We start from the raw sequence: 23,528 nt of genomic DNA on the forward strand, positions 1-23,528 counted from the left end.
ACGAATACTTCAACATGGCGTCCTTGGATGTAAACAAACCTAGCGACGGGAAGATAATTACCGGCACTGGAGCATAACGTAATACAGTTATAACACTTTACGGAAGGAGGGGCACAGATGATCAATCACGAGTTCATTTTCATAAGATTTATGAGTATTTACACTTATATGATCTTGTAATGGAGAAGATTTCGGCTCTAACAGTGGGTTGCCTTCGCTACACCATCACTCAGTGATATCTGATCGGATGATTTGTATCCAGGTTGAGTTCAAGAGTTACAAGATAGCAGGGGTCACTCAAAATGAGTTCGCCCTTGTCGAGCCTGAAGAAATCTCACAAGACGCCGTTCTTGCCAGGCAATGGGTGAGTGCCTTGTGCCTTTTCTTACAGTTACAAGTATCAGAAGGTGCAACCAGGGGCACAGTGACCGAACGATGTTCGTTTATATTATTATGATCCCAGGTCGGACGATGTTTATTTTATTTTAAAACAGGTCTTGTCCAAGTATTTTTATTAACTATCATGATTTTTAATCTAATATTTCACCATTTATAAATCCATAGGTGCTATATGGTATAACAGTTCAGGCACCTCTCCTACCTAAGGGTTAGCTTTATTTCAGGATTACTGTTATTACTGTTGAATGCCTCTTTGAAACTGACCGTCACTGAATTTTTTCATATCACAAAATGACATGTAAATGATAGGTTCTCTTCACTTTTCACACAGCTGTGAGTATGAGGGACTGTCAATTTTAGTTAACCTGTTTTTGAACTTCATCATAGTTATTACTGATACTGTGTTGATGGTTAGATTTGTGGATGTTTACAAACACTGTGCCAGTAATCCAAGTTGTTGTTTTGTGTTTATTAATAGAGTACATCTGTGTTGACAGGCAGAGACCAGTGCCCTTCAGAAATCCAGAGTATTCAGGTATTAGTTAAATTCTGACATATATCTAGTTATATATGTGCATTTAGTATGTTTAGTGTTATACCTTCTCCAACTCATCAGTTACAAATGAGGACATGTATTGTGTTCTAATTAAGGCACTAACAAAGTAACGAAAGATATGATTAATTAGCATAACTGAAAATTACAGATCCAGAAATGACTTTAATGTTTAATATTGAAGTCTACTGCTGCATTGAACAAGAGCACATGCTTATGGTTTGTGTAAGTCCTGTTAAGATATGTTTTCACCTTGGTAAATGACAAAACATGAAATTTTGCCTTTATCAAACTTAGCTTCCTTATGCTTATTACTTGTGGCACTAGACAATTTCCCTCATGCTGTTGATCACTGGATTGTCTGGGCCAGACTGGATTATTTACAGACCACCACCATACAGCTAGAATATTGATTGGGGCAGTGTAAGACTAAACTCACTCACTCAATCAATCACTAAACAGTTTCCTCCTTAAATCTATTCTTTAAAAGAAGCTCTGAATTATTTTTCACAATGTCGGTAAAATAACCTAAGTCTGTGTTAGGTTGGTAATGACATGGCACTCATATCAAACTGGACATTCATCATGTCGTTCAGTGACTAAGAAATGAGTTCTGATGTTTTAAGACAAAGAATATATTCAAACATGGCTGATTTGAGTGCGTGAGTATAGTTTTATGCCATGTTTACCAATATTCCAGCAACATCTCAAGAACACTAAAAATTGGCTTCACATGTTGTTCCTCTGTGAGGAATTGAACCTGGGTCTTCAGGGTAAAGAGCACTCACTTAAACCATTAGGCTACCCCACTACACCAGTTGGTCTTTGAGTGACAGAATTTGTGATTCTAGCAATGAATGTGTATGATCTCTGTTACAGAGGATGAAAGTCGGATGCTGGAGGAAGTTACATCATCAATGGCCTCCAGTAGACTGAAAGGGCGTGATCCCTTTGCTGGAGGCTTGCCGAAAATAGACAGCCGACACCCTTCACATCTATCCTCTGGAACCTCTCCAGGTCGAGATCAGGGGCATCCTGGTGCATGTAAGCATTGTGCATCTTCTCTGCATTTTGAAAGGAGATTTTCATTCTGAGCCATATGGGTCAGGGGAGTGATGCTGGTCTTGTTTACTTCTTTCACAGTCAACTATACAGAGTTGCTTCCCTTGTAGTTGTATAAAGTTGTGTCCCTTTGACCTGACAAATCCTTTGAGTGTAGGTCGAAATGTCATTTTGTCAGGACCAGTGTGTGAAATAGTTTCCAAATTTTGCCAGCCAGTTGAGCTAGCTATGCCTGAAAGTTACTAGCCAACAAAAAATTTACAAGTCTGAAACTTTAATGAAGACACAGGTTTCATAATTAGCTGCTGATATAATGAACATTTTTATTTGACCATAATCTTGCATGATTTGAAGGTGTTTTATAGGTTAACAAGTTGGAGGGAGCAAAATGTTACTAAATGACCTCATGAAAGTTCACTTGGTAGTCTGGTCAGTGATTGGAGATTTACTGGTCCTACTGGATTTTTAGTGGTCATGGAATTGAGGGCTAGTGGCTATTTCATGCACAGGTCAGGACCAGACCTGTTCTCATGGATTTACCAAAACAGTAAACATGTTAGACCAACATTGCTGAAGGCTTTCATCCCGCATCAAGTAAATACTGAAATAGTTTTCAGAATATTATTACTCACCCATGGAAGATACTGGAGCATAATATTTTTATGGCAAAAATGGATTACAGTTATGATGTCATAATGCTAATACCTCTGTCTCAATGGCAGTAGACCTTACTTGATATGTGGAAAGCTGAGAATTATCACACTGTAGGTAATTTCTGTCAATCTATGTTGGAATGTAATAAACAGAATACTAAACTCCCTTCCATGATATACCATTTTTATAAAACTTGTGAAAAATTTAGTGTCAAACTCGCTTACACTCATTTGATACCAATCATTAACTCCTCGTATGAAAATGGTGAGTGACTGAGTTTAGCTTTAGCTTTTCAGCACTTAGAAATATTCCAGATATATGGCGGCGGTCTGTAAATAATCTAGTCTGGGACAGACAATCCAGTGATCAACAACATGAGCATTGATCTGTGCAATTGAGAACTGATGACGTGTCAACCAAGTCAGCGAGTCTGAGCATCTGATCCAGTTAGTTGCCTCTTAATTGCATAGTCACCTTTTATGGAAAACATGGTTTGCTGAAGGCCTCTTCTATGCTGGGACCTTCATAAGTCAATGAAAATGGTACTACATAGAAGGTCATTTAGTATCCTCTGTATTACACCGAACATATTGATTTGATCAGAAAACTCATTGGTGTAGATATGAAATCATAGATGTTTCAAGTTCATTGTGTTATTGACCCAGTGTTTCTCAAGCACCAGTCATGTGTCTTATATTCATCGAATTAATCAACTAATTGGGATAAAAAAAATGTAGCAAATATTTGTCAGTCATTTCAGATGCTATCCAACAGAGAAGTGTATCGAGAGAACATAATGTTTAAGTATAGCATGTTGGATATTTTCTCTTCATCAGCTCCCTCGGATCGTGAGTTGCTGAGTCTGATGATGTCTCGAGTGACACAACTGGAAGCAAAGCTGCAGTATCACAGTAAAGAAACTATGGAAAAGGTAGAAAGCTTGAATATTATGTACCTGCTTTTACATATTTTTAGCTCACCTGTACTGAAAGATTGTTTGAACTTTTAGTTTTGCACTGTGTTTCCATATTTTACTTGTTCAGCTGACATTTTTATGTAGAGTTTTGTTTGTGCGTTTCAATTTAACTACTAACTGATTGTCATTTCAGGACAAAAGAATAAGAGTGTTAGAAGATAAACTGAAGATACTCCAAAAGGCTCAAGGTTTGTTCACATGACAATTTATAATAATGGTGATGATGGCAGTGATCTATATACCATAGTCCGTGTGGCTCAAAAGCGGACAGATGAATTGCAGTGTAATTCAAAAACTAATTAGCACCACATACTCAATGAAACGCTGATTATAATCAAAACATCCTGCCAACTCTGTGAGGATTTTGCAGAATTTTTGTCCCATTAACAAAAAAGTTATTTAACAAACGTTTATTAAAATATTGGCTGTCCCGTCCTCTGCACTCCTCCCTCATAACAAATGGTGAACTGTGTCAATATTTTTAATGATTGTTTGTTAAAGAACTTTTTTATTTTAATAAAAAGTGTTCTGCAAAAACCTCACAGAGTTGGTATTATGTTCTGATTATGATCAGTAATTCATTCAACATGTTATGTTTATTAGTTTTCAAGCTAGATTGCTATTCATTGGTGCTCTTTTGAGCCAAACAGACTATAGTTGCTGCAGAAGTTCTGCTAACATGAAGCACCTTTCTAGTTTTAATAACTAAGTCTTCCAAAAGAAAGGTCTTTATTCAGAAGTAGTGCAATAATTCAGCTTTGTGCTTCATGGGAAAACATTATAACAATCAGAGTTACCTCCCTTGGTCCTCTTTAACTGGGTATCATCAAACCAAGAAAAGCATTTATTATTGATGGTAATGATGGATGGTATTGGAATGGAATTACCTCTATTTTCATAATTTCAATTTCTTTATTGTATGCACTTATGAAAACATGAGGATATTTAGAACTATGGCTATACAACTAGTATAATCTTTTTTTTGCTCTACTGAAATTAAATTATAAATGATGAGGTTTTTTTGCCTATGGAAATTTATTCTTGGATGTTATTTTCATAAGTTTGTTTAATGCTTGTTTGGTTATATATTTCACATGTTTAAAAGCAAAATGTTAGCTGACATCAGAACTGTATTGGGAATACACTGTGACTGCTCTCCTTGTGTATCCTTGATTGATTTTTCCTTTGAATTCAAACCATATTTTAGGTGTAATATTTAATCTAATATTGTTAGATTTGATAACTGTGAATATTGGGTGTCTGATTTCAGGGGGACTTAACTCTAGTGAGAAGGTTACGGAGCTTGAGAAGAAATGTCTTCTACTACAACAGCAGATTCATGAGATGGAGGTATTTATAGAATTACTTTCTTGATATTCCTATTAATTTTGAACAGTAGGACATACAGTGGAAAAGCCAGGGTCTGACAAATTACCTGCACTGACTACTTTATTGGTATTGATTTTAATGCTGCATGTAAACATCATTTTTCTGAAAGCACTAGATGGATGCAACAGACGTTTGGCAAACATGATCCTTTCAGTGAAAATTTCATGGTTTATTTATAGATCAATGCCCATTATGTCAATCACTGAATTGTCTGCTCTAAATTCAATTATTTACAAACTTACAGTATATAGCTTGAAGATTTTGCTGTGTATTGCTTTAAGCAGAAAATAAACAAACAACAAACTAATTTTCTATTAAATATCGGACCATAAGAAACTTCCAAACACACATAAATGTGAGTAGAGCAACAGTATTGTTAACCTGTATCGCCAGTGATCTTTATTACACTCAGGCCACAAAAAGTGGTATTGTAGATACATATATAATTCTACATATGCATTCATGCATTTAGGAAAAGACACCTTTTTATCGTGATGAATAACGGGGGTTCAGTGTTCAAATGGATGAACAAATACATGTAGCAGGGGTGGAAATAACCCATTGCCCAATGTCCCAGTCAAGTGTTTTTTCTGTCGGGAAAGCTAATTTGAATATCACGCTGTACCACTGTCTAGATGACTTTCCATAGTTAATTATGTTCTTTATTTAAATAATCAACAAGGAAATTGGCTGGTATAGTGGAAAAATTATCAGAGTAAGTGATTTTACAAGTGCCACTGTACTGGGGTACATTAGCAATTCAAGAATTATTTCCATCCCTGATGTCTTATTTGAAAGGTACAAGGCTACAAATAGTTGTCCAGTCCACTGATCATAGAATTTTGGTGCATGGAAATAAGCAAACAACAATCTAATATTCTATGAACCTCAGACAATGAGAAACCTCAAAACAGACATTAATGAGAGTAGAACAGCTATATTGTTTACTTGTAACGGAGGTGAACTTTATTACCCACAAACAGTGACATTAGAGGTACATGTATATTTATGCACATACATTCATACAGTTAGTAAAAAGACCTATCCTTAATTTATCCATTGTGCTATATCCTGTTTATTGTAATGAATAACTTGGATCCAATTGTTACTGTGTTTAAAGAAAGGAATAAGTACATGTAGTCTGATTTGAAAGATACAAAGCTACAGTTAGATGTCCAGTCTGCTCATGATGTAATTTTGGTGAAAGAAAACACTATTTTTTTACCTGACAGTTTCAACAAGATCAATCTAAAAGTCAGTTAACCAACATACTAGTCCTAGTTCTGCGATAAGTTCTTTCAAAACATTGATTCATGTCACCAATAACATACTTGAGTTATGGACTAATGTTTTCAACACTGAGGGAGTTTGTTCTGATTACATTAATGATCTGAAACATGATGTTTTTTTTAAAAATATCCATTATGGCGTAGCCAGTTCACTGTGCATGTGTTTTTGAAGTTTCAGATTGAAAATTATTGTTGATGTTTGAAGATAATTACTGATTATTAAAGCCTGCAGTCGTTATTTGCTTGTTATTATGCTTAAAGGTCACGTAAAATACAACTTTGCAGATTCTAATACCTTTCGGTATGCACTTACCGAAACACATCATCATAAATGTGAATTCAACCTAGAAAGTTTGAAAAAACATGATGAAAAAAAAAGTCTGCAAAATGAAACGATTCACTAAATTTCCCCCAGCGCTGGGGGGAAAAGTGGGGGGAAAATAGCTGTGCTGCGCTGAGCCCCTAATGCATGTGCATTGAATAGGTTTGCAGAGCTTGAAACAGTATGCCTGCCCGGAGTATGAGGTCGTGAGCAGTAGTCTAATCTTGGTTGTGTACACAAAGAAGTAAATAATCTACTTGTGGCGTGAAAAAAGAGATGTTGATTGTAGTAAGCAGACTCTGTCACAGAGAAAGTTCAATGTCTTGTTTATTGACACTTATATGTCTGCCTGCCTGTCTGCTAAAGACAATATACACAGCTTCAATCATTGACCACATGCAGTTTGAACTAACACCTGTCAGGCCATACACCATAAACAAAATGAATTGATTTATGACTCGTGCATCTGAGTCCTGTCTGTGCCACATTATGTATATGTGATTAGGCAGGTGTGATACTTGTACACATGACATGTTTTTATGTCTGTGGGTTACAAACAAACTACATCCATTTTTCTCGGATGACTGGATCTGATGGAAACTGGTGCAAACTTTTGTCAATTTTAAGTCATGCTTTTTACTTGGACGAATGACAGTTTCCAGCCACGCAGTAGTTCACCATCTCTACAGAGATGTTCTTTGATTGGATCGAACACAAATTCTGAGAACATGTATTTCCAAAACCCAACATCTCTGTATACATTCTTTATGGATAACAACTTCTTCTAATTCCATGATTTTGTTTGACAATGGGATATGAATCCATACTGAAACTACGCATCAAGTACAATAAAAGAAGTTGTTATCCATAAAGAATCTTACTTTCTTGTTACTCGCCATACTTCTGTACAAACAATGAGCCCTCAGCATATCAGCAAATGAACCAGCCAGTCGGAAGCTGTAGTTACACTTGGAGCACATCCACCTGCTATGACTGGGTTTTGGTCTCCCGAGGGCTTCGTCTCGAGGGAAGTAAGCCCAAGTACAAAATACTGCACTTTTGAATCACGATTGTACACTTATAGTTTTGTTTATTTGAATTTTTACAAGCAGCAGTCGTAAGAGGCAAGTAACTGGATCGGATGCTCAGACTTGCTGACTTGGTTGACACATGTCATCAGTTCCCAGTTACGCAGATTGATGCTCATGCTGTTGATCACGGGGTTGTCTGTTCCAGACTTGATTATTTACAGACTGTCGCCATATAGCTAGAATATTGTTGAGTGCAGCGTAAAACTAAACTCACTCACTCACCATAGCCAGGATACAATCAGTTCCACACATTGTTCATAGCAGGGCAGGGGTAGCGTTTGCAAACATTTCATGCACCAAGTGAGGCTTATCTGACTGCTGTGAGTTATTCATGATTTCATTTCACTAGCAGATTAATAATAGATTTTAGTACTCAGCCATTGTGGCTTCCACTTGATCAGGTTACATATCTGGCTCTGTGTGCAGGCAATTAGGTGACTCTCTCTGAAAGTGTGGGTTCAAATCCTGAATGGGACTCAATCCCACAAAGTACTAGAAACTGTACTTTATTGAGAAACTGTAAGCCCAAAAATAACTTGTTGAATATCACTCATTAACTCACTTACTATTAAAGTAAGATGTTTTACTCTGATATAATACCTCTTAGGAAACCACCATTGCAGGAAGAACCCTGAGCAAACTGTCACTGACCAAGCCAAAGGAGGGGTGCATGGATCCCTGAAATCACCTTTCAGACTTTGGAAAACAATTCTCTATCACTTCTGTACCACCTGGGGCTCTATTCTAATTGGATTACATTCTGAAGACCTGGTGTAACAGGCCCCCATGACCAAACCTTACTCTGGGAAACTTTGGCCTAGGATGAACTTTCCGCCCCTATGCTTAATCTTCAGCGAGGAAAGGGTGTCATAGGCCAAGGTTTCCCCGACCTAGAATCAACGTGGAAGGCTACTTCTTTCCTACCCTTGTTCTTATGTCAAAAGAGGGAGATTCTGCCTAGCTAGGCTATTTCTTCTCCAACCTTGTTTTCATGTTTATGTTTATCTGGAATATTGCTAAAACTGGCATGAAAAAAAATCTCTCTCTCTCTCTCTCTCTCTCTCTCTCTCTCTCTCTCTCTCTCTCTCTCTCTCTCTCTCTCTCTCTCTCTCTCTCTCTCTCTCTCTCTCTCTCTCTCTCTCTCTCTCTCTCTCTCTCTCTCTCTCTCTCTCTCTCTCTCTCTCTCAAGTAATGAAATTGTATAGTTCTTGTCAGGAATTTAGTGCAATGAATATCATTACTTATGTAAAAAAAAACATGTGAGGACTATGAATTTGGTTCTCTGTTGAGGGACTTTTTGTTGGTTGAAGAAATTAGAATCAGTGTGTTTAATTGCATGTTGAAAAGTTTAAAACAAGACTGATCATGTTCTGTCCGTCTATTAATAATGAATGTCTTTGTTCTCTCAAGTCATGAACGAAAAGACTGTTGATTAAACCTTTGTATGACAACACGAGTTTGGATAAATTGCCTTTGCTAGTTTACATGAAATATTCATACCATCCAGCAATCAGCTATTACGAGGTGCTACAATCAGGTGATTTGTATCATGATAGGAGACATTAACGGAAGACTTTGGGTATTCTCGTATCGTTGTGAGTGTTACCTGGATGAATGCTTAATGAATGACAGTGCCTCTTGCAGAGTATCCATGGAATGATCTCAGAAGACTTTTGAGCTGTTCCTGCTCTTTTCATCGGTATTGCTGATGCAGCATTACTAAAATGGTTTTAAAAGTAATTCAGAGATGAAATGTTCTCAGATAATTGTGGAGTTGGCTTAACATAATGTCATGGTTTCAGGAACTTGCATTTCCATGTTTGGATATCTGTTGGCAACATTTTCTTTGTTAGTCTGAGTTAGTGAGTTTAGTTTTACCCTGCATTCTGCAATAATTCAGCTATATGGCGGCTGTCTGTAAATAATCGAGTCTGGACCAGACAATCCAGTGATCAACAGCATGACCATTGATCTGCGCAACTGGGATCCGATGACACATGTCAACCAAGTCAGTGAGCGTGACCACCTGATCTTGTTTGTTGCCTCTTATGACTAACTTGGTCACGTTTTATGGCAAGCATGGGTTGCTGAAGGCCTATTCTACTCTGGATCTTCACGGGTCCAGGACAGAAGTAGAAGTGGCAGTACCTGGTATATTTAAGGCGTCTCTAAGGTTTCATGGACATCAACAGGCTATTGAATCTGAAGGCATTTTTATTACAAGTATGCTTGATCTGAAAAACATTTCCATTATAATAATTTATGAAGAAATAATGTCAAAATATTTTACAGTTATTTATTTTTCATATATAGTCTGGTTCATAATTATTGAGAATTTTTCTTCTTACTTTGAGCTATCCTAACACCTCAACTGATTCACTGATACTTAAAACTAAGTAATGGTATAAGGGAGGTAACTCATCTTGGCCTACTGAGTATAGTACAATTAGAGTTACCTCCCCTGAATTTGTAGCAGACGTCATTTTCCTCAGCACTGTCAACAATGTCTGCTGAAGATAAAAGAAGGTTGATTTTTGAGTTGTGTAATCAAGGAATTGATGATGTAAATACATTGGCAGTGTGAACAGGAACTCCTCTTTCTACTGTGTATAGGATTAGGAAGAATTTTAAAGAGGGAAAGGATTTTGGGCACCAGAAAGGAGCAGGGAGCCCCAGAAAATTGGACTTCTCAGATCGCGTCCGGCTGGGAATTTTAGCGTCTAAAAAGCAAAGGGCAAGCATCTCCAACATCAGGTATGAAATGATAGAAAGGGGATCAACAGTTGTATCAAAATCTACAGTTAGAAGAAATTTGATTGATCTTAGATGGGAGAAAAAGACTGGAATTCCTTCTCCTCTCATGAAACAAGAACATAAAGACAGGCGTGTTGAGTGGTGTTTGGCACATGAAAACTTTGACTGGGAAAATGTGATTTTTACTGATGAAAGCTCAATATGGGTATATCCCAATAATGTGAAAATATGGACAAAGTCTGCGTCAGCACCGTTGTATCGACGACCTACATACAGCCCAAAGTTTCATGCATGGGGAGGGATATCCTTATTAGGAACGACCCCGCTGTGTGTGTTTGAGGGAAATCTGACTAGTCAACGCTACACTAACATATTAGATAATTTTCTCCTTCCAAGTGCACATGTGTTTTATGGAAATGACTGGATTTTGCAGCAAGATAATGATCCTAAACACACCGCAAAACATGCCAAGCAGTGGTTTCAGGAGAAAAATGTGACTGCATTACCATTTCCTGCATATAGTCCTGACTTAAATCCCATTGAGAACATTTGGAGGATGATGAAGGAATGTGTGAATCAAAAGGGGTTGACAAAAATTGAAGACGTGAAGAGAGAAGTGGTCCGATACTGGGACAGCATAACTCACGAGACACTAACCTCTCTGATAGGAAGTATGCCTACCCGTCTTAGGCTGTGCCGTGAAGCTCAAGGAGACTTGATAAAATATTAAATTGTTACCTACACAACATGAAAAGGTCAGTTCACTTTTACAATACATTCAATTTTATCTGATTTGTTCTCGTTTAATAATATGAAACGCTTTAGCTATTCTCAATAATTTTGAACCATACTGTAATACATCATGACGTCTTGAAGCAAATATTAGTCAGTCGATAAATAATATTGAAATATTTACTCATTTTGATTTTGAGTTGAAGTGTATAGTTGGTGTCATTCAGACAATGAGATACCCCAATTTGTTGGAAAGCACAATAGGGACTTGCTTACCTTGAATAAGTGATCCTTGTTGAGAAACAAACCAAAAGTAAGCTGCTTTTTCAACCTTGTGCCCATGGTGGTTAATGGAATGCATGATGTCTGAGCGGTGTGGCTGACATCAGGGTGCTGATATTTGGTACAGGCAATAACACTAGTACAGATATTGTTACATTTGCAAGCTCTGTAGCAATTGTAGATGTCATTCCTTGCCCTGTTTCACATGCAGAAGACCTAACCAAATCTGACTTTAGCCCTGTTGTTATGTAGTAAGTAGTAAGGGTATATCTTTTATAGGAAATGGTACTGCTATGCAGTAATATCAGATAAACTGTCTGTAGGATTGAGTCATGTGATCCCAGATGATGCATGTTTTCTTTGAATAGTCTCTTTTCATAAATGACTGCTGTATATCTTCACAACAGTGTAATAGTGTAGCTTTATTTTTGTCCATTTTGTCCCGGGGTAGAATAGGCTTTCAGCAACCAATGCTTGCCATAAAAGGCGACTATGCTTGTCGTAAGAGGCGACTAACTTGGTTGACACATGTCATCGGTTCCCAATTGCGCAGATCGATGCTCATGTTGTTGATCACTACTTTGTCTGGTCCAGACTTGATTATTTACAGACTGCCTATAGCTGGAATATTGCTGAGTGTGGCGTAAAACTAAACTCACTCACTCATTCGCCACAGTACTATTATTTTTTCAATTACTCAGCTCAGATGTGCATGACTAAATCGTTCACATACTTGTATTCAGAATGTAGTAATCTATATGCTAATTGGATGAAAATTCACATAGACAGGTATTGAATCTTGAGTAAAAGATCCAATTTTAAAGACTAGCTAACTAACATTCATAATGAGTCCTTATCATTCATCATCTATCATCCAAGATCACAGGCGACTTACCACATATTGTTATAGTAGGTCTTCATCAATACATGCTTGTCATAAGAGGCAACTATTTGGATCTGGTGGTCAGGCATGCTAATTTTTTTGAAATGTCATTATATCCCAGTTGAGTTTAGTAGTGCTCATGCTATTGATCACAGGGTTTTCTGACACAGACTTAATTTTTGACAGACCGACAACATATGGCTAGAATAATTCTGAGTGTCTCATAAAGCAGCAAACAAACACACAAATACCATGTTTTGTGTTTCAAATACTATGTGAGAAAGGTGAGCTACAGTGCCCTAGTTTTTTTCACCTAAGACAGAGGTAAAACAAGTGCTGCAGTCAGAGATCACACCCTTCTTGTCATAGAACTTGGGGAGGTTTGGGGAGTGTCTCTTAATGACTTGTCTGTGGAATTAATATTTTATAATGTTTATAATGTTTTTTTCAGGCTTTCCTGTCTGACTATGGCATGGTGTGGGTTGGGGATAAAGTTGACCCAGAGTCTGACGTGTATAATGACGATGTTTACTCCAGCGGAGGCAGCGGGGGCAGTGAGGACGACGTGTGGAGGCCAGGTAGGCAGTGAGGTTGGATGAACGTCCTGTGACATACAGCTGAATGTGCATGTTGTTGTCATACCTTACCTTATCAGTGTTAGCTTTATACCAGGATTAGCCAACCCGTGAAGGCCCGAGGTAGAAGAGGCCTTTAGCAATCGATACTTGTCATAAAAGGCGACTATGCTTGTTGTAAGAGGTGACTAACAGGATTGGGTGGTCTGACTTGGTTGACTTATGTCACCAGTTCCCAATTGCACAGATCGATGCTCATGTTGTTGATCACTGGATTGTCTGGTCCGGACTCGATTATTTACAGACTGCAACCATATAGTTGGAATATTGCTGAGTGCGGCATGAAACTAAACTTACTCTAACAGGGTTAGGACATGCAGCAGCTGATGAACGTGGTGATGCTGTTTGTTAGTTCATTGGTTCGTATGCTGAAATGTTAACATTTGAAACTTCCTGCTACAAGTGTTTGTTCCTAACCAAAACTTTAAACCTCAAACACACAACAACCCTCACAAATATGAAAACATATGTTGTTCATTGGTCTTGAAACTTCCATTTCTTACACAACATTTGACGACATGATCTTCCTTTATATCACTTGTGTTAAAAGTTTAAGTGTTAGATATTTAAAGATTTAAGTCCTAGCGGGAACAAACCTCCATATGACCACCTGTAGTTCTGTAGTTTAGAATAGTGTTTCCATCTAGGTTGTTCATTTGATTGATACTCCCTCATATGACTTGGTCTCAGTTACCATTGACATTACATGAACTGTATCGCCTTGATATCTTGGTTGCCATGGACATGACATGAACTTCGTCTCCTTAAAGTCTCATTTCCCATGGACTTGACATGACCTTCATCTCCTCAATGTTTCAGTTGCCATGGACATGACATAACATCTGTCAAAAAGTATATTTCTCCTCCTATTTCAGGGTCATCAGTATCAAGAACTCCTGCATTCCACATGGACTATGACCGCATCATAGAAAACATACGGGACCTGAATGTGCTGGCTGGCGAGGGGGAAGCTAAGATCCAACACACCACAGATGGAGCTAGACTGAGGGTAAGCTGGACCAATGGATACACCTACAGAATACAGGATACCTACCAGCCATATTGTTTAGTGTCATAACCCTTACCCTAACCCTAACCTAAACTTACCCTTACCCTTACCCTTACCCTTACCCTTACCCTTACCCTAAACCTAAACCTAAACCTAAACCTAAACCTAAACCTAAACCTAAATGTGTTGTTGCTTAATGTTCTGTGATGAGTATACAATGATGGGGTTTGAAATGAACACCAGGTAGTAGCGTGATGACTTTCGGAGAATGATAAAAACATCATTGCTTTATGTGATATCTTTGCACTGTTATTTAGGGTTGTATTAATTATGTTATTATGTCAAGAATTGGTTACAATCTCATAATTGATGATTGGTTCATTACAACCAAACAGTGATTGAAAATAATTAATGTGAAATTTCCTGATTATTTTTGTTCATGCAAAAAACCATAAAGAAAAAAACATGTAGATCTTTGGGTTTTTTTTAGCAAATATATTTGCAGTTATCACATCTTTAAAGGATCACTAGTATGTTAGGAACATAAATTTCTTGGATTCTTTACGGTAGTTCAATCATGACTTTGTACAAGCTTGTATATAGTGCTCATGAAATGTTACACACAAAATCAACCTTATGAAAATTTTGTTAATACACAAGTGCCTCAGAATCATTTGTGTTCGATTATGAGAAAACATGATCGATTGCTTGGATGCTTAATGACTGCAACCGATCTTCAGTAATTTCAATTGATTGGACCACCACTAGTTATTATGTTAAAGGTCACATGCAACGTAAAACACAACTTTGCAGATTCTGGTACCTTTCGGTATGTACTTACCGAAACAAATCATAAAAAATGCCAATTCAACCTATAAAGTTGAAAAAAACGCGATGAAAAAAAAGCCCGCGAAATCGGAGTTCAAACGTTTCATTAAATTCCCCCCAGCGCTGGGGGGAAAACTGGTTTCGATAGCTGTGCTACGCTGCGTCCATAACGCATGCGCAGTGAATAGGTTCGCGGAGCTTGAAACAGTATGCATGCCCAGCGTCTGAGGTCGTGAGCAGTAGTCTAATGTTGGTTGTGTACACAAACAAGTAAATAATGTACTCGTTACGTAAAAAAACATGTTGATTGTGGTAAGCAGCCTCTGTCACAGAGAAAGCTCAGTGTCTGGCTTATTCATGCCTATATGTCTGCCTGCCCGTCTGCTAAAGACAACATGCAATACACAGCTTCAATCATTGACCACGTGCAGTTTGAACTTAACACCTATCAGACTATACGACATAAAGAAAATAAGATGATTTATGACTCGTGCTCCCGAGTCCCGTGTCAGCCACATTATGTAACTAGGCACGTGTGATACACATGACATGTTTTTATGTCTGTGGGTTGCAAAGAAACTACATTAATTTTTTTTCGGATGACTGGATCTGACGGAAACTGGTGCAAACTCTTATCAGCTTCAAGTCCTGCTTTGTACTTGGACGAACGACAGTTTCCAGTTCACCATCTCTGCTGAGATAATTTTTGATTGGATCAAACGAAAATTCAGAGAACATGTATTTTCCAAACCCAACGTCTCTATATACATTCTTCATGGATAACGACTTCTTTTAGTGTATATGATTTTGTTTGACAACAGTATATGAATCCATACTGAAATGACGCATCAAGTACACAAAAAGAAGTTGTTATCCATAAAGATTCTTACTTTCTGGTGACTGGCTATACTTCTAACATGCCCATCAAACAGATCATCTTTCTGTACACACAATGAACCCTCAGCATACCAGCAAATGAAACAGCCAATCGGAAGCCGTCGTTACACTTGAGTGCATATCCACCCGCTATGACTGGGTTCGGTCTCCCGAGGGCTTCGTTTCAGGGGAAGTAAGCCCAAGTACAAAATATTGCACTTTTGAATCGCGATTGTACGCTTATAATTTTGTTTATTTGTTTTTTAAAAGCAGTAATGTATATTATATGTCATGAATAAGTGAAAAATGTGTTTTAATTATGCTTGATTTTTTGGTTGCATGTGACCTTTAATATTTTTTTCAGATTCAGGATCCAGTCCCCCTGACCCTCTATGCAAATGGAATCATGTTGTTTAACGGGCCGTTCCGACCCTTCTCGGATCCCGAAACACAGCTGTGTGTTAAAGATCTTAGTGATGGCTACTTTCCATCAGAACTTCAAAACCGTTATCCAGATGGCGTGCCGTTTAAGGTAACTACTTGTTGACAAATTAAAGGTGTAAAATGAGTCCCTTTCTTTGACATAGTCTAAGGGATGAGAACCTTTGTGAAGTGGATACTTGATGTGAAATATGATCTATTTTGGGATCCTGAGGGAAAATAGGTCCTTTGTAGCCATTACATTCAGTGAGGCTATTTTAGTTTTTGTGGTCCAGACATGTAGATTTCTGCTGTGGTAATGCTGGAGTAAAGCTGTCTCTTTATTTAGTGCATAGGCAGGTTTAGTGAATTATTACAGAAAAGGCGAAAGGGATATGTCAGTCCACAATCCTGTCGTTGAGTCCTTGCGGATGGAACCTATGGAGCTCAAATATCCACCTTAATTCAAGAGACCTTCTTTTTTTTTGGTGGTTTGTTCTGAGTCCGGGTTGTCTGTGAGTTGTGTTATGATGTCAAATTTTAGATCATTTTTGCCATGATATTTACGAATTGAAATGAAGTGTGACCAGTTTCTTACGCTTGTGTGTGATATCAGCATAGTGTTCTGTTCATCTGATTCTCAAACATCGTTTCGTCTCACCTACATATTGTTTCTTGCAATGTTTTTAGTATTTTAGTACTTTGTACCAAGATACACCTAAGCCAATCAGGCCCAATGTAGTCTCAATTTTTGCTTTTTAGTGAATTATTAGTCAACAGAATTTCTTTATCTTGATGTCCATAGTTTCTAGTTATCCCAGTGTGAAGCTTGGGTAACCTGGAGGAGCCCTGTATACTCAATTCTTCTGATACAAGTGAGAATCGGGTGGTTGCAATGTGTGGAGGAGCCCTGTATGCTCAATTCTTCTGATACAAGTGAGAATCGGGTGGTTGCAATGTGTGGAGGTGCCCTGTATACTCAATTCTTCTGATACAAGTGAGAATCGGGTGGTTGCAATGTGTGGAGAAGCCCTGTATACTCAATTCTTCTGATACAAATGAGAATTGGGTAGTATGTCATTGGGACCCAGCACTTCGAAACATGCACACAATCACTAGTTAACAGGACACTGTTACATGGCTGAGATATCCCAAATAATGCTGTCTGCCCAGAATACTCTCTCACCACTAACAGTGACATCTTGAGTTTTAGTTTTAGTTTTCTTTTTTAGTTTTTTTGCGTTTCAGTTTTACACATCTCTCAGCAATATTCCAGCTACATGGAGGCGCTTGAGTGAGTTTAGGCATAATCAGAGAAACACTTTCCGTTTCCTCGTTTACAGTTGATTCCAAGCAAGCTCTGTTGGTCATAGGACTCGCGTAGTGGATCAGATAGTCAAGCTAGGTGACTTGGTTGATTGCATCTCATTGTACTCTGTAGATCTGGAAATTTGCTTACATTATCAATCACTGGATTATCTGTGCTGTTGTAGCAATGGAATATGGTGTGCAGCTATATTCAAATAAACAAATATAAAAATTAAAAAACATACAAAAATCATTATTTATTTTCATTATTATTATTGTAGGATATTTCCATAGGACATATTTAGGCAACTAGTACATGCTCATAGCGCTGGTATTTTCTAACTGCACGTCATATTATCAATCTCAACCCTTGCAGCCACTAGGCATACCATGTTATTGTGTCTGTCTCATCCTTACGAGATACTGTAAACTGTCCTATTTCCGTGCCTTTAACTTTTCGCGAGTTATGGTCACTAAACCTTTTCGCGCCTCCTTATTTTCACGAGGTGATCTTGTTACAGGGGCGTCTCTGAATGTTTTTACATGACACGCAGGTGCATGACCATTGAGCTGTTATAAAATAAACAGATTGGGAAGTGATCTAGCAACAAATTAAATCTAATTGATTTCAGAATTAATCCTTTTTAATTAGGTGTTAGAGCAATGAAAATAGAACATGATTGAGCCATGTTAATCCAGATTAGCCCAGCGGTGACACGTGATTGAGCAATGACATCTGTATTGTTTTTGTGTCGTTGACTTGAATAGAGTGTATGATATATCTATATTATCGCTTGTTTTTATTCTTGTGTCATGAAGTCTGACGCGAAGTTCGCGAAAATTAAACAGTCGCAAAAATTTGGCTGTTTACAGTACCCATTCATAGCTGGGTGGACTGGGATACATAGTCACAGTACTTTGTCCAAGTTTGCTGCACATTGCTGTACTCACAACTAGGTGTTTGCACATTTTCATGTGGCCACCATCTGGTCATGTACCAACAGAATTGTGGGTTATTTTCAACTGTCAGTCAAATCTCTCAACTAAGAACAGATTTCATTGACAGCAATGTATCTATATATCTGCAGAGGGACAGGAGTCTCTGATAGTGAAATGATCAGATCATAGGAATCCTCTCAATTATCCACGTGAACTCTTCCAGGTGACTGATTTACGGAAAGTATCCTTCAGAAGTGAGCGACGCCAGGATCTGTTTACTGGTGCAGGACAGCTGTTGGGTGGAGATACAAAGCCATCTCGTCTTGTCCCTAGCAACCTGGACAAGTCAGTACAGCATCATGATGCTTCGTCCGAGTCTTCCGGTGAGGTCACAAGTCAACTTCCAGGTGAGTTCATTTGGATAATATTGTACAATTGCAAAAGCAAAAAATAACTTGAGGTACACCTCTGTTACAATTCAACACTCCTAACTTATCTCTAGGTAGACCTTTATCAGCAAGTAACTGTACATATATCTAAATGTAAATCTTTGTCAGCTGCCTTTGTGTCTGGTCAGTCTCTCTAAATGATGCTGTTCTCAAAGCATCTCTTGGTTGAAATTCAATCTCCTCAAACAGTGCCTATAGAGACACCTTTTGTGGGAAACAAACCCTGTCCTCCCTGATGTTCAAGAGTACATCTTGACTATGTTTTATTTTCTCCATGAATGCTTTTGTTGAGATACACTTCTGTTGCAATAAAATTTCTCCAAACAAGTTTTTCTCAAGGTATTCCTTTGTGCAAATGAATCTGTTTTACCAGAGACCTCTTGATCTCAAAAGATATAATTTGAAGTAAAAAAACTGTGCAGTTCTATGATTTCATTTCTGTTTGGTTTTGTATCAATGTGAACATAATTATCTGAGCTTCTTAAATATGTACATACTTTCATGATTTTATTTCTGCCATTATTTCAGGTCCCCAGTTGTCCATTGAACAATTTCTGAACAAACTGCCATCATCTGTGATAAAACAAGGGAAGGTTATCGACATCCGGAACTCACTTGGAGACCATATGCAGCAGGTTTGTGTATATGCTGTCATACTGACATGTACGAATACAACAATGCCGTATAGTGACGTCATGATTGTATCAATACATGCAGTGTGTTATGACTGGCCAGCCATCATGTTTGCTTCTTTGGATTACAAACTGAGTATTAGGAAAAGGCCTAATTTAAGTCAATATGCATTGATGATATTCTGCAGTTTTTGTGTTTTTACTTCCTAAAGATGAGGATTGAGTGGTTGAAGAATTTTTGACGTTCTGAGAAAGTTACTGATATACAGTACTACCAAAAATTTGAATTTGGATTTCAGGTAAAATGTCCCTGAAAAGTGTTTCAGGAACGGATGAAACATTTTCACCTTATTAGCAAACATTTTTTCGTTCTTATGAAGTACTATTAACATGTTACTGTGATCTTGATGTTCTGGGAAAATATTTCTGACAAGAAACCAGGTAAGATGGTGGAATCCATACACATCTGAAGCATGGATGATCTTATCAGTTTGGAGACATCTTGCATCTTTCATAAGTGGTGACTTTTAAATGGGATCGAGTGGTCAGGATTGATGACTTGGTTAGTAACAATTGTATAGATCAGTGCTCATGTTGTTGATCACTGGCTTGTCTTCCACCATGTAGCTGGAATATTGCTAGATGCGGCGCTAAAAAACAAACACATGAAGACTAGCATCATGATCATCAGCTGTATAGCAATACACTGACCACTTTATGTTCTGATTAAGGGCAAAGACGGCAAGACCAGCAGTGGAATTGTTGTCGTGGAAACTGCAGTAACAACAGAGATGAAGAAAAGGTAAGTGATGCTTATTTATTTTGTGCAAAGCACCATTACATTGCAGTGATGAGACAGTGTAAATTTCTGTACTGTCTGACTGTTTTAAAAATTGTGGTAAACCTGACTCTGGAACCTTCTCATGAATACATCATTGTGAGACCTGTATTTATTCCCAGACTGGAGGCAGATGAAGGTAGTCGTCCACAGTCGCCACGAGATATAACCACACTGAGGATAAAGTCAGGGGACCAGACTTATATAGTCAAGATGAAGTTCCAGAACACTGTGGGGGATCTTCGTCTCTATCTGAACAAACAAAGGTGAGTATCAGTGCAGTTTGATTTAGATGATAGTAAGGAGACAAAAAATGAAAAAAAAAGCAAATATGTGGTACATAGCTATTGAAATTGGATCCTTTATTCCTGTCCAGGTTTTGAAACACAAGTACTGTAGTCAGACGTTCTTCTACCTGACAGCGCCTTGTATGGAAACTTATAATCATGATGTTTTGATCACGAATTATGCCATTCCACATGATGCAGTCTGCCACATTAGCCAATATACCAGTTGTCACCAGTTGTGACACAGTAACGCAATGCATCAGCATTCACTTGATGAGGTCAAACTGAACAAGATGTAGATTAAAGATAGGACAGGCTCTTGCTGGTAGTCTCAAATTGTTTCAGCACAGACTTTGTGGATAATGTAAAACTGAAAAATCATATAGATTTTTGTGCTTTTCTGACAATGATTGCATGGCTTAGTTAGGGCTATTAGCTTTCTTAATTGTTGCCCTGGAAATGGTTCTAATGCATATTTTATATTTCAGACATGGTTTACCTCACTACCAGATCATGTCTGCATACCCACATCGTATCTATGATGACACCTCTTTGACCTTGGATGAATGTGGCCTGACCCCTAATGCTGTCCTTCATCTCCGTCCTGTAAAGAGGTCATGACCTTGACCCTTATTAAAGTCTTATCAGTTCTTCGTCCATGAAAGGAATTGCATAATACCATTCATTGTTCCAATGGCAATAAGTTCCGATAATTTTTTTTGTGAAGATTTTAGAAGCAATGAAGTATTACGGCCTGCTGTATTTGGTACTAGGCAGATTATGGCTTCTTGTAAATCAGAGCTTGTAGTAACTGACTGGTCATCTGGTACATGTTGGGCTCCACTCTGTGGCTCATAAAGAACACAGAGTCAAGGAAGAAAACAGTGTTGTCCGTGCAATGTAAGCTGACCTGTCATTGGTCAGAGAACACACTAGCTTCCTACTTATTTGATGGTTGGTTGGTCTGTTGTTTGACATTGCAGTCAACAATATTCCAGTTATATGGCAACAGTCTGTAAATAATCAAGTCAACCAAGTCAGCGTGAGGATCCATTAGAACTGATCTTCAGTAACCCATGCTTGTATTAAGAGGTGACTGACTGGATTGGGTGGTCAGGCTCACTGACTTGGTTGTTACATTTTATCCCAGTTATGTAGATCAATGCTCATGATATGATAATCATTGACTTGTCTGGTCCAGACTTGATTATTTACAGGGTGTCATTAAACAACCAACCAAATGAAGACCAATATTCTAACGTGGAATGTGATATTTGAACCAGGCAATAGCTTGAGACATTGTTTAAAAGAAACAGGAAGATCCAAAAGATAGTTCACTGTCCCAGAAGGTACAAAAAATATTGAGACTTCCACCATATATACTATCTGTCAAAAGTTTACACTCCCTAGTGTAAATGGAGCCACTTCAGTTAACTGGTCTAAACTAAATGTTGCAAAATATTTCATACTGTTTAAACTCTGTTTATACATGAATTCATGTATTGTAAAACAAATTTGTTACACGAAAAAGATTGTTGTCATGAGTTCAATAAATGATGAACCTCGGTGAAAAGTGGCACATTCTTAACAAAACTTTACACCAAAATGCAGCTGTTCACAAACACAATATTTGCACATGCTTTTGAGCAATTTGATGCATGATCCACGTGCAATTCATGCACATAAGGTTTGCAGTTGGTTGCACCAAGTTATTGGAGAAATTCATCTTCGATGCATGACATATAGTGAGTGCATTAAGTTAGTCTAAACTTTTGAATAATCCATAGCTTTAAACAGGAAACAAACAAAACAAACAATAAGTATTGAAGAACGTAAAAATATATGTTCATACTGTCCTTTAACTCTTGGACAAACGACACATAGAAGTACACACATGGTATAGTAATGGAAAAAAACATATGCCTAAATTTTCACTGGTCTAGGGTGTCACATTTTCTTGAGCAGAGTTCCATCCCTTTGTAGGGTCAGGAGCCTGATCTTGCCACCATGGTTGACAATGAGTTTCCTTCCTGCTTAAAGAAGCTTAATGACCTTGTTATTTTGAAATCAAACTTGTAATGAAGAGCACTATCATTTTCTGTCCAAGTCAAGGAATATTGAATAATTGTCTTTCAAGGTATTGCTTTTTCCTAGTTGAAAAATTACAAACATGGAAAAATTGTTATAATGACAATATCCACTTTGCTATGAAACTGTAACACACATCTGTTAAATTTGAATGTGTATAATGGTACACTTTTGAATAGTACTGTTATTTTTCGAAATAATATTTTACTTTGACACTGCTGATATTTGCAAATTCAAACAAACCAGTACAATTACTGTTAGCACCCAAAGACATTATGAACCAAAATATTTTTGGTGATTGCTATTTAGGCATTTCAATTTTCTGTTGCTTTAGTAGAGATTTCTTATATTTTTATGTTATTTTTTTTATTTTTAATTAATGTGATTAACTATAACACATTGTTATTATCATGTTGTTGTGTTTTGTATGTGAATGTGATAATAACCTGTTTTCATCAACCAGTATTTTTTGGTAACTGCTTAGTTAGGGCTATAGATTTAATGAATACAGCCCTGAAATGGATCCAGTGTAGGGTTATTTTCTTCTTTATCACTCCAGATGTAATGTATATACTCTATTTAGAATTGAACTGCTTCATACCATGAACATATTAAATGATGGTTTGGGAAGGTATTGATTTTTTATGTTTTGTCATTCATGAACTAGTTATTTTCACAATATATGTTAACTTTAGATATTTATTTGAATTTTTTACAATGTCATTTTAAGAACTTTAACATTTCTACTAATTTTTTTATGTTGGTAAAAGTTTCAAGATTAGATTGTTGATTGCTTTATAATAAGATTTAAAGCAATAAAACCCTCAAACATA

At 37.5% G+C, this 23,528-nt stretch overlaps 1 protein-coding gene across 1 annotated transcript; it reads left to right on the plus strand.

The window, feature by feature from the left end:
• LOC137287604 (UBX domain-containing protein 11-like) lies at nucleotides 1–23,528 on the plus strand. Its single transcript, XM_067819981.1, has 14 exons — nucleotides 1–364; nucleotides 897–934; nucleotides 1,832–1,996; nucleotides 3,505–3,599; nucleotides 3,778–3,832; nucleotides 4,915–4,994; nucleotides 12,838–12,964; nucleotides 13,897–14,030; nucleotides 16,099–16,266; nucleotides 18,625–18,808; nucleotides 19,379–19,485; nucleotides 20,214–20,284; nucleotides 20,443–20,586; nucleotides 21,096–23,528. The coding sequence occupies exons 1-14, from the start codon at nucleotides 303–305 to the stop codon at nucleotides 21,226–21,228; spliced, it is 1,563 nt and encodes a 520-aa protein (XP_067676082.1). The 5' UTR covers nucleotides 1–302; the 3' UTR covers nucleotides 21,229–23,528.

This window comes from Haliotis asinina, chromosome 6, assembly GCF_037392515.1.
Source record: "Haliotis asinina isolate JCU_RB_2024 chromosome 6, JCU_Hal_asi_v2, whole genome shotgun sequence".
NCBI classification, from domain to species: domain Eukaryota; kingdom Metazoa; phylum Mollusca; class Gastropoda; order Lepetellida; family Haliotidae; genus Haliotis; species Haliotis asinina.